Below are 15493 nucleotides of genomic sequence, written 5' to 3' on the forward strand. Positions count from 1 at the left end.
ATTATGTTTAATTGAGTATTTGATTGGCTGAGACACTCGGGATGCTGATTGGTTCATCTGCTCATGGTTTTAAAGATTGTGTCATCCGAGTTAATCCGTGTTTTTCCTGAGTGCCTAAAATGATTCATTCATATTTGCACCTCCCTGCAAAACTATGGTTGCTCTCGACACCTTACAATGAAAATTCGTTCAGAATTCTACCTTTAAACCTTAACTTATATCGACCATAACCAAACGTAAACAAGATAATAAGAGCTTAAAAATTACCCTTCCATAAAATTAGTTCCCCATAATATAAATTATCGATGATTTAAAAATCCACTTTCCTAAAATTATTCGAGCCGTTTATGTTTTTCAGTGTGATATAAATAATTTTCTTTAAAATTTTAAAAATGATCTTTACCGTAATTTGAAAGATAACTATATTTTTCAATAAAACAACAGTTATGTCTCGATTTTTAAGTTTTTTTTTCTGCAACTTGGCTTCGGGTCTATCCCGTAAGCACATCTCTTGGTCCACTTGCACATCAACAGCAATCACATGACTTCTCTGCTCTGTTCTTTGCAATTATCACGTTCACAACACGCACTAATTACGTGAACCGGAAGAGTAGTAGATGTCTAGAGTGGTGATAACTGCCGTGTTATACTTCTGTCGATTTCAGATAAGGCAATACGTCAAAGTCGATGTCATCTGTATAGACTTCTTTTCCTGAAACTGAAAATAATTGAGTGGTTAGACAAGACGCTATTTTGAATCGTCTCTCTCTGTACCTACAACTCTACCTTGCAAGCAGCTGAAAAAGCGAGATTGTGATAACTGGGGTTACAGCCTCTCGTTAACTGTCCTGTTTAAGCACGCTCCCTCTTCCACACTTGCCAAAGACCCGTTACTGTACGCCGAAAGATACTGTCAACCAATTCTATCTCCATTAAAGGAGCTTTGTCACGGATTGGCAACCAGGAGAGTGATCAAGCCACCCTCCCATGCGTTTTGCATCGTCACGCAATGCTCCTCGTCCCCAAGCGTTGCGTGACAATCTTCCTCTGCGAAGAAAGCTTCTCTTCAAGCCTGGTACTGTCACACTAACTCCTTAAATCTATATTACTTTAAACTTGATTAACACTATTTGTTAACACTTACTTGTCATTCTTCGTTTCGCGTTTTTGTTGGGCGATGGACGATACAATAAGGCTACAATTAAGAAAGCGAGCAGAGCCTCGATTCCGGGAAATACCGAGAATGCGCCTCTGAGGTACTGGGCACAAGGATCACCACAAGGTCTGAAATAATGAAAATGTAATGTAAGTTATTAGCTACATCTCTACGCGCCATAAAATCTAAGTCAGCAACTAAATCAATGGAGTATAAATTTACAATGTTTGACAAAAGAGAGGGAGTTTGTTAGGCTTGGCAGAAATTTGAAAAAGATGTTTGTCATTGACGCAAGCAACTCGAATGCAAATTTGCCGAGTTTTCCCAACCAAAGTCGAACCTATTTTTTTTAGTACAGCCATGGAACGCTCGACTACCGAGTTGCAAGCGACTCGTGAGAGCTGAGCCATATAACAAAATTTCTTCGTGCTGCTAGGTAGATCCGTAAAACATTGCGCCGGCAATAGAATCAACTTACCCCTGTGTTTCAGGATAATTTTCTTGCAAGGCTAAAACTATAAAACCAAGCGACGTTTTGTCCATCAAAGCACAAACACCGTACACAAAACCACTTGATTTCTGAAGTGGAGAAGAAATATGCGTTAGCAATTTTCCACAATAACAACAAAAACGACAAGTGTGTCACATGTTAACAGCTCTGAAAAAGTTTAAACATTTTTAAAACACACTCTGAAAAGAGAAGAGCTTTGTTTGGTTTTAAAGTTTTCGTTCTTGGCCAAAAAGAGATGGTTTCTACAAAGTAAAAAGTAAAGTTAAGTCTGTCTCCGAGCCATGAGGCCCATACAGCCGGAGCTTATCCCGGTTTTAGTAGCATTAAGCGACTAGGAGTATTGCTACTCCCCCCCTGGATGGGATGCTAGTCCATCGCAGGGTTACCCCCCAGCAGTAAATTCGCCGGTACCCATTTATACACCTGGGTGGAGAGAGGCACTGTGAGAGTAAAGTGTCTTGCCCAAGAACACAACGCAGCGCCCCGGCCAGGCCTCGAACCCGGGCTGTTCGACCGCGCCTCTCTAGTTTAGGAAATGGATGCTGCATCACAGTAAATTATACATTGGCAAACCTACTGTTCAAGTGATAATGGCATTAACTAGGAAACAAATTTTTGATGTGCCAACAAACGCTTAGAACATATGAACTATTGAACATGTGTTTTTTTTAGTTCTTTTGCAACTGTAGCATATTTAAGGAGAGCAAAACCTACTTTATCATCACCAATGAGGTCCGCGACCATGGCCAATGACGTCACTAACAACATGGAGTTTCCCGCGCCCATGATGATTGTTGGCGCGTAGATCATGTCTCTGTGAGACTGGGGCGTAAAGTAAAACCACGTGGCACAACCAATTACGATCACTGCGCCGGCGCAAAACAATACCTGCAACAAGAAAAAGTGCAGAGGTAAACACAAGCTCAATTACATCGATTTGCTTGGGTTGACTAGATTTAAGAGCATCACTCTGGCTAATGCAACAAACTAGGCGTACATTCGACTTTAGTTCACGACGAAACACCCCCACGGCGCGACACCCCCCCCCTCGGTAGATTTGGTGCTTTCCCTAGATTGCGCTCGCCATATGAAACCAGGCGTGCGTTTCTCAAAAGTCCCTTAAACCTTTTTTTTCACATCATCTACCTGTAAAATGAAAGCGCATATTAGCTGTGCGCGCGAAAGTTTCTCGTATTTTAGAAGCAATTTCCTGCTATATATGTAAATTCTCCCAACTTGAGCTATGACACATGTAAGTAAGCTAGACAACCTACCCTGTTTGAGAAGTATCTGTTGAGTCGTTTTACCACTCCGGTCATAAGAATTCCGCTGATCAAGATCATCAAGGGGAAGTAAGCAATGGCTTCCTGTAGAAGAAAAACATACAGAGAAAGAGGTTAAAAGTCCAACTAAAGCAACGAAGAAACGAAAACAAAAACAAAAGCAAAACAAAAGCAGAAAAAATATTCACCTTATGGAAGTGAAGTGGATCCGTAATTAAGTACAATGGTTTGGAAATATGACTGATTTAGAATTTACAAATACATTTTGGGTCGTCAAACTGCATATTATGACAATCTGGAATAAAAATGGCAAAAAGATTCAAATTTAATCGGTTAATTGTCAAACCTCTCCCGGCTATATTAAGGTAACCTGTGATCAGGCTTTCTATTTTTGGCGGCGGAGGAAGAAGGATATATATAAAAAGGAAAGCCTGATACAATTACTTGTCAAGTCAGTACTGCTTCGCCCCCTAACTAAAATATCTGTCAACGTCGTCGAGAATGTCGGCGATGCCATAGATAAGCGTGATTAGCGCCTTCAAATTATCCCACACTTTTGTACTCATCAAAACCATGTGCTAGAACTACTCAAACTTTTTGAACGAGCTGATCTGCGAATAGTATATTTATTCATTCGCGCAATTTTTTTCATTCGTAAAGGCTGATTTTGTGTAAGGCTCAGATCTGTAAATTTTTACCAGAGGTCGTCAAGCATTTTACGTCAAACAAAAAATGGCACAATATGCGTCTTATGGAAGTGAAGTGTGATGTAATACTGTTCGAAATACGATGATTTGGATTTACTACGAGTTTTGCGTGGTCATGGATATTATGACAATCTGGAATCAAGAGTACAATATTCATTTACCCTCGGTTACGTTGTCAAACCTTTCGACGCCTCGACATAAACCGAGACCTCTCCCATAAGGGGACAGCGAGTCACGGTCCCGGCCACACAACAAAACAACATTTGTAACCTTCAGTAAAGGCACTTCCTTCCCAAAGTGTCAATCCAGGTTTAAAGGGGCAATTTTCATGTGACAAATATATTTGATTGCGTAAATGACACAACAATTATTTGTCAGCAGTCCAAAGTTTAGTGCGCCAGTAATGACCTTGGACAGCAGAGAAACGCAAATAGATACGCGCGCACATTGGCAAGTAGGAGTTTGGGAGATTGGGAAACACATACCCTGACGCCACATTTTAAGTGACGAGTCGTCTACATGAGCATGTTGTCGTATGTGACAACTTTTATTCGTCACTATAAAAACTAACACGCAAGCTTAACAACAAATATATGTGTCACATAGAACGAGCAACTAAAAATTATCACATAAAAATTGCTCGTGTAAACTAGGCTTTAGCGGAGTCGTAAAAGAGGAGTAGGTGGGGTATCTCCCATAAAGGAGAACAAGGCAGAAGCGGCCACACAGAAATTAGAAACCTATAGTAGGGGGGCACCTCTCTTAAAAAGACCCCTTCAAACTTAACAACTTTACCAAGTAGAGCTATGGAAGTCAATGTTGTTGTTTTTTTTTTAACTTTGTACTGCAAAAGAATGGTAAATGTTTACCTTATAAAAGTCAGGGTTTTTAAGCCATTGTTTCCATGTCTTTTTATTCGCGTCCTGTTGTTCCTTTGTTTCTTGTCTTTGAAGTTCAATTTCAAGAGCTTGTTTTTCTAGGTCTTTACATTGTGGTGCATTGCCTGGGGGCAGCGGCTTGGAGGTTTTTTCATTAGCTTGTTCTGAAACGAGAAAAAACAGTTACGATTTAGAAAAAAGAAAAAGCAAGGATGGTTTAAATTGGCTAACACTGGCGCGGATTATGAACTTAAGACTACAGTGGAGTAACTTATGTTAAAGGAAGAATGTCACGACATGTTAAGTAATTTTTTCTAAAATTTTTCTCAAATTGAAGGAACCCCAAAATAATAGTTTTCTAATATAGAAAAACTTTAATGAAGAAATAAAAACCGAAACATACACAAGGATGGTTTCGACTGACGAAGATTAAGACGGATTACGAATGATAAACTTGAAAATATTTTCAAGACGCATTTGTAATATTTCGCAGCGGCTCGAGATAAGAGATGGAAACGTTTCAGCAGGCCAGAAGACTAAAGTACGTCAGCCTTACATAGGTTACAGCACCCTTATTCTCAGACAGCCCGAGATCAATCGCTTTTAGAGGAGGGAGTGAGAGCGACCGCGGACCTTCTGGGAATCAGGCACGTAATAGTTTAGATGTCCCCGTCTTTGGCATTATATTGCTACTACACCTGTAACGTTGAGGTTAAACTTTCACAACATCCTTGTAACGGTTTTACTAATAAACAAATTGGAGTCACTGCGATGTCAAAATTTGCTGGCATGGCAACTACAAAAGTGGTCAAAGATACCGTAAAATTGCGGTTATAAGCCCCCCCCCCGGTTATAGGCCCATCTACCTGGAAACAAAAAAATACATCCGGTTATAAGCCCCCCCGGATATAAGCCCCCCTGTGCCGGACGACAGTACTAAACAGGGCTAAATGTTGCCTCATTGTGCGTTTTTAACTAAAAAACGTATTTCGATCAACACTCCCGTGGCTCGTTTCGAAACGTTTTTTTTATTCCGCTTATAAGCCCTCCCGGATATAAGCCCCTCCACTTATAAGCCCACACAAAACCCCTTACGAAGTTGTATAAGCCCAGGGCTTATAACCGGAATTTTACGGTATCTTATTTTTGACCGTTTGAGGCTAATTACTCTAAAACTAGACGGTAAAAGTTTTTGTTTTTCATATATTGTTGTCTTAGGACAAAAGAAACAATTTGACAATTTTTTTTCAAAAATTCTGTCAGAAATGTTTAGAGCCACCTTAAATTTATGCAAAAATGGCGTAGCTCCGAATCCTTTTGACAGATTTCTTTAAAAATGTTTATCTTGTCAGTTGGATTAAAATATGTGAAAAAGAAGAACTTTTACCAAGTAGTTTTTGAGTTATTAGCCTCGGAAGGTCCAAAATAGTGCATCTTTAACCTCATTTGACGTTGCCATGGAAACGGCTTTTGACGTCGCTGTGACCTAAAATTGTTCACTGGTTAATCTTGTTCACGTTTGTGCTTAAAGACTTTCCTTAACGTTATTGGTATAGCAGTGATAGTATACCAAAGACGGGCTTGACTAATTCTAACTAAACTATTACAAGCCACTTAAGTTTTAATCGTTTGTCCTAACAGCATCAGCTGTGTAAATACCTGGAGAATGATCCACCTCTTTAACTCCCCAGTGAAAAATAAGAGCGAAGAAACTGCCTGTGATCATAACGATTATGGATTGATACTGAAAAAGTTAAAGTAAAATAAAGAGTTAGAAGAACAATAAAACACAATTATGGTATGTGACATGGAATTCGCTCAGGTTTGTTTGAGCTCATAACTTTTTTTTCAGTCCAGGTCTGTTAACATTACTTCAACCTTGAATACTAAAGTAAGCTGGCACTTCTGTTATACGTAGTTGTGGAGTACTATATATTCTCTAAAAGCAAACCATTATTGTTGGGGGCCCTGTGAACAAGAAATGTTTTGGCCTTTTCAGTTGATATAACTGGATTTGAGTTGGATTCATGCCTGCCTATTGAGCAACAACGTCGAGGAAGCAAAGAAAAAATGAATACAACAAAGAGCTCAAGAAATAGACAGAAAAAAGAAAGAAAACTAGATAAATCTAAAATTATCCTCCATGGAAACTATGGACCCTCACCGTGAATTGTTTCTTTGCTGATTCGTTAACAGTCTCTTCACTGTTTTGTCCTAAAAGAATCCATGTTACAACAAACACAAAGACACCACAGCCTAGCTTAAGTGCAGATCTGAAAAACAACAAAAAGAAAAAAGACATGTTAAGTATAGATTCGTGGGCTTGGTCGGTTATAATAAAAGTCGTTCCTAGGCTCTTTCTTCATAACATGAGAACGAGGTTGCTTGATATTTACTGTTCAAGTTGAGGCTCAAATTGAAACTGATGTTTGCTAGAAATCAAGCTTATAGAGTGTTTTCATGGCAGCCATGTTAGAGGAGTCAAACAATAAACTAAAAGATATTTGCATAAAAAATGATTTTTTTCCCAAAGGAAAATCATTTTATTGTCTCACTCCTCCAATATAGCCGCCGTGAACACACTCTATTTAAAAAGTTGTCTGTAACTCTGCTCTTGAAAGGTGAAAATAAATAGGCCGTAAGTCTCGTTTCATGTAAGGTTGTTTTTGTAACTTTAGGCCTAGGGGTGGCCAGAATCTTAAGGGTCTTTGATATTTTTAAAGGACTTTCGTTTTTATATAAGCTTACTTAAAGCCGGAAATGAACTGAATTTGTTTTCTCCATCGCAAACCCGCTCAAGTCCAAATACTCTTCCAATAATAAAAAGAATCAACATATTTGGTTAAGTATTGAATTTCACTCAGTGTGAACTCAGTATGCAGGAAGAATTTACGTTACGTAGATACGTGGAGCGAAAACTGCTCGAAAACTGACGACACTCGACTCAGACAAATCATGCAGACTACAAAGTAGCTTGCAGAGTATTTTTGTTTCTGCCTGGTCTTCGGAACTTCCCTTCCCTACAGCCACTCTTTGTTTATATTTATTTAGAATGTCTATTTTTTTGGGTGGAACCTAAACAGACTAAATTTTAAGACGATTTCAGCCTTACAATGTTTGGAAACAAGGTGCTCCGGCGAAACGCATATATACAATTCTTATTATACAAATCTACGTTTTAACAGAGATCGATTCTTGTGTTTCACATGGTACAAAAGTGGTATTTTCACTTCAAAGAGGTAAAAATTAACGTACTTTCACAAAGTTAAGCTTTTGGTTCGCAATAGAAGTAGACAGTTACTTGTGAAAAAAAAAATGATTCACTGCTAGTCTGTTAAAAAAACTAAAGGCGCATTACGCCTTGTATAACGAAGTAAAGGAAGGAAAAGGAAATATTTTTTTCTTTGACTATCTCGCCGCGCACTCGAATTTCGGTCCCAGGTTCCGGTTCCAGGCCCAAGAACGTGATTAAAAAATCGAGTTGCCCAGGCTTGGGCGCGGAAAATCACTCGGAAATTAGTGTTCGCTTTTACTTTAAGAGAAATAGACTGCTCTCAGGCTATTTTACAAACAAACAAAATAATCTGTGTTTAAACTGTATCTAACGCTTTAAAGAAACGTATTTTGATTAAGATTGTTTTCTTCGATCGTAGATACAGATGTTTTAAAAATTCACATTCCCCAAAGAACTAACCGACACCCTTCAAAGATATCATTTAACGGCCAAAAATATCAACTTTATCCTATTGTTAAAAAATTCGTCGCATTTTTGAAACTTTCACTTGTGACTTTCCCAGTATGTTCAACACCTGACAAAAATATTTCATCTGGTAAAAATGTTAATTATCAAGAAAACGTTGGCCATTTTCACAAACGACGTCTATGTCTCCCTGTGTGTTCATATAGGTTTTGTTTTTCTTTCAACTACGGATTTCCTCGGAAAATTCCCGAACACGCAGGTCTCAGCCCACGCAGATACAACATTGCGTTTACTTTCCCCCATGCCAAAAACTGAAGAAAAAAACACCGATTCGAACGAGATTGAGTAGGCCATTTTCTTTATTTTTAAAACTACATCCAATTATACATTTCTTGATATTTTTGCTGGATACGGTAAAGTCGAGCCATAGAATACCTTTCGGCAGAAGTCACGAATCCTATTTCTTCGTACTAAATTACGGAAACTTTAATAAACTAAAATAAAAAGGTTTCGAAGGTGAGTTTACGAGGTCAGGGTTAACTATTTCCGTAGATTCGCTTTCTCCTCCAAGAAGAAAACCGAAATTTGACCAGTCCCACATACTTTCTCCTCCAAGAAAAATACCCGAAATATTTGACCAGTCCTAGCCCTTACATTGAAGATTTATTTTTTTAAGAAAATGAGCTTAATTTTTGTATAAACTAAGTAAGAGAAACCAAGATCTCTTTAATTCGCCTTTTTACAGCTGATCCCATCGAGATAGATAACAAACCGTAGCGCATAAAAACGCAGGGGAAATTGAGAATTTTTTGATCAGCCACCCAGTTTCAGGAAAAGCTTCCATTCACACAGGATATGACGTCATAAGTATTTCAAAATCTAGGGAACCCCATGAAGAGAGGTTTCAATTCAAGATTCTGAGGTAAATTGTAAAAAAATACCCAAAAGACGAGAATGGAATAAAGAAAAGCTCTTCTTCCTTAAATTATATATACTGCCGAGCACTGTTCCAGCACTAAGGTTAAATAATTGTGAACTCGTTACAGTCTGAAGAGACTTAAAGTGTTTTACAAGGACAGGATGATCTGTTTCAAGGTTAAAAAATTGCTAAGTATATCAAGAACAGAAGAAATGATCTCACCTTCGAATACAGTTTCTTACATAATATATAGCTATTACACGCCCATAATAACCATGTTTTAGAAACTGGTCTATGTAAAAAGATGCTTTGAAAAAGAGCATTTTACCGAAAAATTGGTGTGATTATGTTTATGTACCAGTTTCTAAGGGCTAGTGAAAACTAGCAAAAATTCAACTGCGTCAAGAGTGGATATCACTTACAGTGAACAAACTACGTGCATTTTGGGTTCTATGCAAAAAAGCTCAGTCATTTCGAGATTTTTTTGTCGATGGCCTATACGGATGCTTTTTATTATGAAAAGCAAATATCAACAACAGTTGAGCCGGGTACTTTCTGTATACCACGGGCTCTGTTGGCTCTTTCGATATCTATTGATCAACAGCTGGTAAAATAGTCTTGGATTGGGTCAATCAGGGTCAAGTCTTCTGCCAGTTGTTGAGCCGCCATTTTGTACTCTAAACCCCTTTTCAATACGCTCTGTAAAACTACGTGTTGTTGAAGCCCGTGACTTCTTTTTCCTAAATGATCCGGGACTGCTCAAAAGCTGAACACAGAAATTGTTTGAATTCGTGAACTTGGCTTTTCATAGCAAAAAGATTTAATTATTTTTTGCTGCTAATTAAAAACTACTGTTATACCAAGCAAACACGATAAAATCCCTACAGCACATTGAGAAGCCAATCAAATGCTCCAGAGAACCCAGTGAAATGCTATGCTCTCGCACGCATTTCCGATTTAAAAAACCTCGAAACTGAATCCGTCAAAATGGGTTTTCAGTCTATCAAATGGAAATCAAAAAATGGCCTTAGAATTGAAGGCGGCTAAATCGAAATGAAGGCGGCTTAATCGAGGGCGCAAAATCATAAACAATTTATTTTCAAGGATTTGCATTTTAACGAGATAATGTTCTTTTACACGGCATAATTTTGAATGCTATTAAATAACTCTTCATACAGCACAACTTGCGTAGTAAGCAGCTTATTTGTTTAAATGCATTTTATATGGCTGAAATAAAGCTACAATTACAAGCAATTACATTCATATCCAGATCATAACAAATTACTTCATAGGGACAAAGATTTTTAAACGCATTTCGTCCTTTTCGATATATATATTCTTTCAAGTGTCCCCTGGTCATTTAAAACCGAAATTGGGTTGCAATTAGCTGTGCATTGAATTTGAAGCAGGCTTTGTTTATCAATTTTGAAGATCACAAATATTGGCTGCAAGTTCAAGGTCCGTAATGTACATTTCTAGAAAAACAACTTTATATTTATAGGTCCGCAGAGAATTGGGTGTATTTAATAAACAATAGATCATGTGTTCGGCACGATTTTGCTAAAGGAGTTCAACGAAGCGTATCTCGTTTATTTTTCTCTTTGAACAAAAGATTAACCCTTGTTATTCAAATTCTAAATTATTCTGAAGTCACAAGACATCTGTTTTTTATCACCTGATTGACTAGTTTCATTTTCTGCTCGCCTTCCGCACCCGGCCTAAAGGAAAACCCAGCGCATCAATTAATGATGCAATACAAAGAATTTTTTTTTGAACCGGGGGAAAATTCAAAACAAGACTATACCACACGCTATTATTTAAAGCTTATGCGAAGAGATTTCGCCGAAAAGGTGTAAAATTGACAGGGTGAACCTTATTGTTTTGACTCCAAAGAACCGATCTTAAATGAATAATAAAAATATTTTGCTTGTAACAAAACAACATTTGCAAGCACGCTTGGAAGAAGGCCAACCAAGCGCTTTACCGCATTACATAACACCACCACCGAAGGGAATTTTGGAAAATCCATTTCCTGCCGCTTTGCGATCAGGTTGTTTTAAAAAATTTACACTCACCTTATTGCGCTCAACTCTACGATATCTTTAGATCGTTTAGCAACATGAGGCATCAGAGACAAATGGCTGATTTCCACCATAGGCCAGAAGACGCTGAACAGGGCGGCCAAAACTCCGTAATAAGCTACCGGAACCCAAGCGGCACTGTCCTCTTTGCACAGCAAACACGGGCTAAAAACGAAGGGCCAAACTAACGCGATCCCAACACTGCCAATCAAATGCCATATCTTTCTATTGCCATATTTCTTTGTGATCGTTTTGGAGAGAGATTTGTCGCAGCCGTAACCGATAAATGGGGTGGAAATGGCATCCGCGATTTGCGACGAGAGAAAAATGTAACCGGTACCCGTGGCGGAAATTTTGATGATTTTGTTGAAGAAGATAATCAGATAGGTGAACCAAGCTTGAATGCAAAGATCGTTAAATACATGTCCAACTCCGTAGCAGATCTTTTGCTTCAGTGAAGTCCTTTCTTCTTTGTGCACAAGCTGTTTGCCGTTCGGTTTACCGCGTCCGCATATCCACACCATTTTGGATTTTCCCTGCTTCACTCTCGATGACAAAGATTGAAGCGAAACTGGTGCGCGCTATGCTTGTCTCTAGCTCGGATGCTGTTGGAAAAGACCTGAGCAAAGTGACATAATACTCTTTGGGTAAGGAAAGCCCTTTGAATGTATTTGCTATATTTGGAAGCGATCGTCATAATCTTTTGTTTTCTTGTCGTAAGTTTGACAGCTGTCAAGGAAATGTCAAGGGCTTAGCCACTGATGTGCTTTGCGGCGTTCTTAAATTACGGCTCCCGGGGAAAGCGATGAAATCGACATCCGAAGTAAATTTCACTGAAAAATTTTGCCATGAGAAAATTTATTCGGTCAGGAAACGCAACGGAAGAAAGGAGGAGATTTTTACTTCGAATTTTCCTCGCCCTCGTCCATGGAGAGCAGGGATTCCTTTCCTAAAAACCTGAAAAACATGTATTCATTTCAGTTGCCTAGATCTCGGTTGTTTATGTTCATTTAGCAGAATTGAACAAAGAAAATTTTATATTTGCTTTTAGCTGAAGTTCGATCCATAAACAATGGGAGAGAGTAAATTTTTTTCAGTTCATTAATTTTGTTTACAACGGCAAAATAGCTCTCGTGATCTTCATGCAACATGAATCGAAAATGGAATATTTGCTCCTAGCGAGTCAATTTTCCATTGTTCCCGGCAAACCGAGGACTTCTGCCAGGGTATTCCACCAGGTTAAACAAAATACGATCTTTGAGATCGGCTAAAAGCGGTGTACATAAGAAATTTCAGAGGTAAGACGTGTTTCAGAAAACAAAAATATTTGTTGAGCGAATTTCGGTGATGAATTTTGCATTTAAAAGCAACTATCTTTTCCAAACCGCAGCATGTACATGTCTTCAGCGGAATTTTAAACAAAAAGTCACGCGCTTAAGGTCAAATGCAGGCACAAAGATGATTCGCTGGCATAATTCGGTCTTTGTTAGGAAAAATATTATTTCAAACCGGCTGAGCTAGGATGACTTGAAAGATGAGAGCGAACGGAAATTTTATAAGCGTCAAATGGATCACACGGAGTTGTAAGGGTGGTGTGATCGGATCAGCCTGGTGACTGAAAGCATTGGAGGCATGTCAAGACAAGTAAATAATTGTTTGCCAAAATTATTCACTGCTGTATTTTGACAATAAAATCCTTTTGTGACCCTCGCGCAATATGGAAATGCAACGAATTCATATCTTGCAATATTTATAAATAGGCAGTCAAAGATCCGTCCTGATGACCTTGGCGCTTCCTGCAGCTACCTAGCACGATGAATTCACGTGAACAGTTTCATTAGGTTGGCCTGCTGTGAACGCCTTTCGCTTTCAATCGCAAACGCGAAACGCAAACTACAGGAATGAAAGAAGGAGAAAATAAGCTGTTATCTTCAGTTTCTTTCTCTGTTCTTGCAATGTAGGCCGAAGCACTGAGTAAGTTTATTTCGTGATTGTGAATTCTCTTACCGAATCTCGTTGAAATCGTTTTATTCAACCGGATACAAGAGTATGGAGCCCGTATGGAGCCTGGAGCGACCTGTCGTTTGGGGAGTGGCCGTGGGAGGTTGATCGAGTGAGTGACGTAAACAATGCTTTGGGAATATCTTCCCCTGAGTACAACAACAAGCTTTATTTGCATGACTGTAAATTTGTTACAATATTGCAAAAGCGTAAACTTATTTAGTAATAATAATAATAAAAATAATAAAATAATAATATATAGTAAAAAAAAAATTATTCATATAAAATTAATTACATTGATAGTATTTTGTTACGTAAATCAAAACAAGATGATATAAATTTAATCAATTGCATGGTCACAAAATGATCGGGAGAATTCATTAATTCTAAAATCAAGTCAGGCACTGGTAGTTGGCTGACATTTAAGATGATAGGCTGTATTGTCTTGTAAAAGTTATCTCTTATTGTTGCATATTTGGGACAATAAAAGAGAAAATGAATTTCATCTTCGGTTTTATTACAATCACAGACCGGGCAGAGCCTATTATGTCTGGGCGTATTGTTATATCTGCCTAGTTCGATCATTAACTTATGATTGCTAATACGTAATTTAGCTAATGTTCTCCTACCAGAAACTCTCCTAGTTAACTCTAGATAATTGGAGGTAGCATATTCGTTCTTAATAGATCTATAAAATTCTAGTTTTTGAGAATGCTGTAGAGTATGCTGCCAATACGAAATATATTTCTGTTTCATTAACTCGTGCAGAAACATTGTCACTTTTGCGGTGTCTACAAAATCAGGATTAAAATTACCAAAATTAAAATATTCGGATATCTTCATAAGATTAGAGTAAAAACTATTTTTACCAGCGGTGTGAAGTTCTAATGAAATTAAAAAAGACCTAACAAAAGAATCCCGCGGTTGCTTTTCTTGGAGATATATCAAATAGTTGAGGATTCTTTGATTAATGGTGATAAGGAGAGGAAATCGACCAAGCTCAGCTCTACATGCAACATTAGAAGCCTTATTACTGACTTCAAGATAGCGTTTACAAAACTGTAGATGTGTTCTTTCAATTTGTGAACCATCCCAGGCCTTAAAATCAGATTTTACATAACCACCCCAAATTTCACTATTATAGAGCAGAATTGGAGATATCTGGGCGATGGGTTGCTACCCTTGGGTGAGCCGTACCACAAGGCTGCCAAGACCATCAGTTTACCGTTTCCCGCACGGTGCAGCGAGGCCCGCTCGTTTCATGGCCAGAGATATCATCTCCCCGGCCGCCCGGACCGACTACCGGCCCTTGCTCCTCTTACTCTCTCCTTCTCGCCCATGGCCGTTTTTTTTTTTTTTTTTTTTTTTTTTATTATTATTATTATTATTATTATTATTATTATTATTATTATTATTATTATTAAAGATTTTACAGGCAAGAGAAGGTTTCAATCTACTAAAATTTGTGTGTCGTCTCAAACTAAAAAGTGCATGAAGTCCTTTCTCTTTTATAATTTAGGTGATCAAGTGAGATTTTAAAATTTCCTGTAGAAGATATTTTGGTTCCTAAATAAGTGTAATCTTGTACAACATCAATTGTTTGATTTCCTATGTAAAATACATGTTCAGTACATTTTTTCGCACGTTTTTGAAAAACCATTATCTTGGTTTTTTTGGGATTTACGCTCAACATCCACGTGTTGCAGTATGTGTCCGAGTGGATAAGCCAACGATATGTTGGTCTGAAAAAGGATCCAGGGGTACAGTGGCCTGTACGAAAAGCCTCCGGATCCGTCCGAAAGGGGTACCTTTTTCTAGCCAGCCTGTTCAGCAGGCGTTCGAGCTGCACCAAAAACGGGTGAAACGGCGAACGAAAAGTAAGAGGAGGGCTGGGGCCACGCCCCCAAATCTCTCGCCATGTTTTCGGCACTCACCGTTTTTCGCGCTGCCCCCTTTTTCAGTCGCACTGCTCCAAAGCTTACTAAACGCCTGGAACAGGCCGGCTAACCTTTTTCAGGCTGCTGTAGGTATATACTGCTCGCTTCCAATCCTTTCACTCGCGACTCTCTATCAGAATCTGTGCTCAATCGGCCTTGGAAAAGCCTGTGGAGGAGGCAGGGGATTTCACGAGTTGGAGACCGTGAAAGAAAAAGGTAAGTGAACTGACTGACCCACGGAATATCGATTCATCTGAGTACTTTAGGGGTACTTCAATTCAAGTGCAAAAATTAAGAAAAAAATATCAAAAAGAGATGCA

At 38.5% G+C, this 15493-nt stretch overlaps 1 protein-coding gene across 1 annotated transcript; it reads right to left on the minus strand.

Annotated features, from left to right (window-relative positions):
* Nucleotides 1–123: 123 nt before the first annotated feature.
* On the minus strand, nucleotides 124–11898 carry LOC144653380 (major facilitator superfamily domain-containing protein 12-like). Its single transcript, XM_078513358.1, has 11 exons — nucleotides 11230–11898; nucleotides 6700–6808; nucleotides 6195–6279; nucleotides 4527–4699; nucleotides 3755–3789; nucleotides 3139–3190; nucleotides 2942–3034; nucleotides 2382–2555; nucleotides 1635–1735; nucleotides 1145–1284; nucleotides 124–718 (listed from the first exon to the last, which is right to left on the minus strand). The coding sequence occupies exons 1-11, from the start codon at nucleotides 11757–11759 to the stop codon at nucleotides 645–647; spliced, it is 1566 nt and encodes a 521-aa protein (XP_078369484.1). The 5' UTR covers nucleotides 11760–11898; the 3' UTR covers nucleotides 124–644.
* Between the last annotated feature and the right edge of the window lie 3595 nt (nucleotides 11899–15493).

This window comes from Oculina patagonica, chromosome 5, assembly GCF_052425735.1.
Source record: "Oculina patagonica isolate OP01 chromosome 5, crgOcupat, whole genome shotgun sequence".
NCBI lineage: Eukaryota > Metazoa > Cnidaria > Anthozoa > Scleractinia > Oculinidae > Oculina > Oculina patagonica.

Excerpts from the sequence above, each read along its gene's own strand:
- LOC144653380 (XM_078513358.1), bottom strand. The coding sequence starts at position 11,759 with ATGGTGTGGATATGCGGACGCGGTAAACCGAACGGCAAACAGCTTGTG. Across the intron at positions 6,280-6,699 it reads CAGCAAAGAAACAATTCACG|TATCAATCCATAATCGTTAT; the intron begins GTGAGGGTCCAT and ends TAACTTTTTCAG. Across the intron at positions 719-1,144 it reads CGCGAAACGAAGAATGACAA|TTTCAGGAAAAGAAGTCTAT; the intron begins GTAAGTGTTAAC and ends AATTATTTTCAG.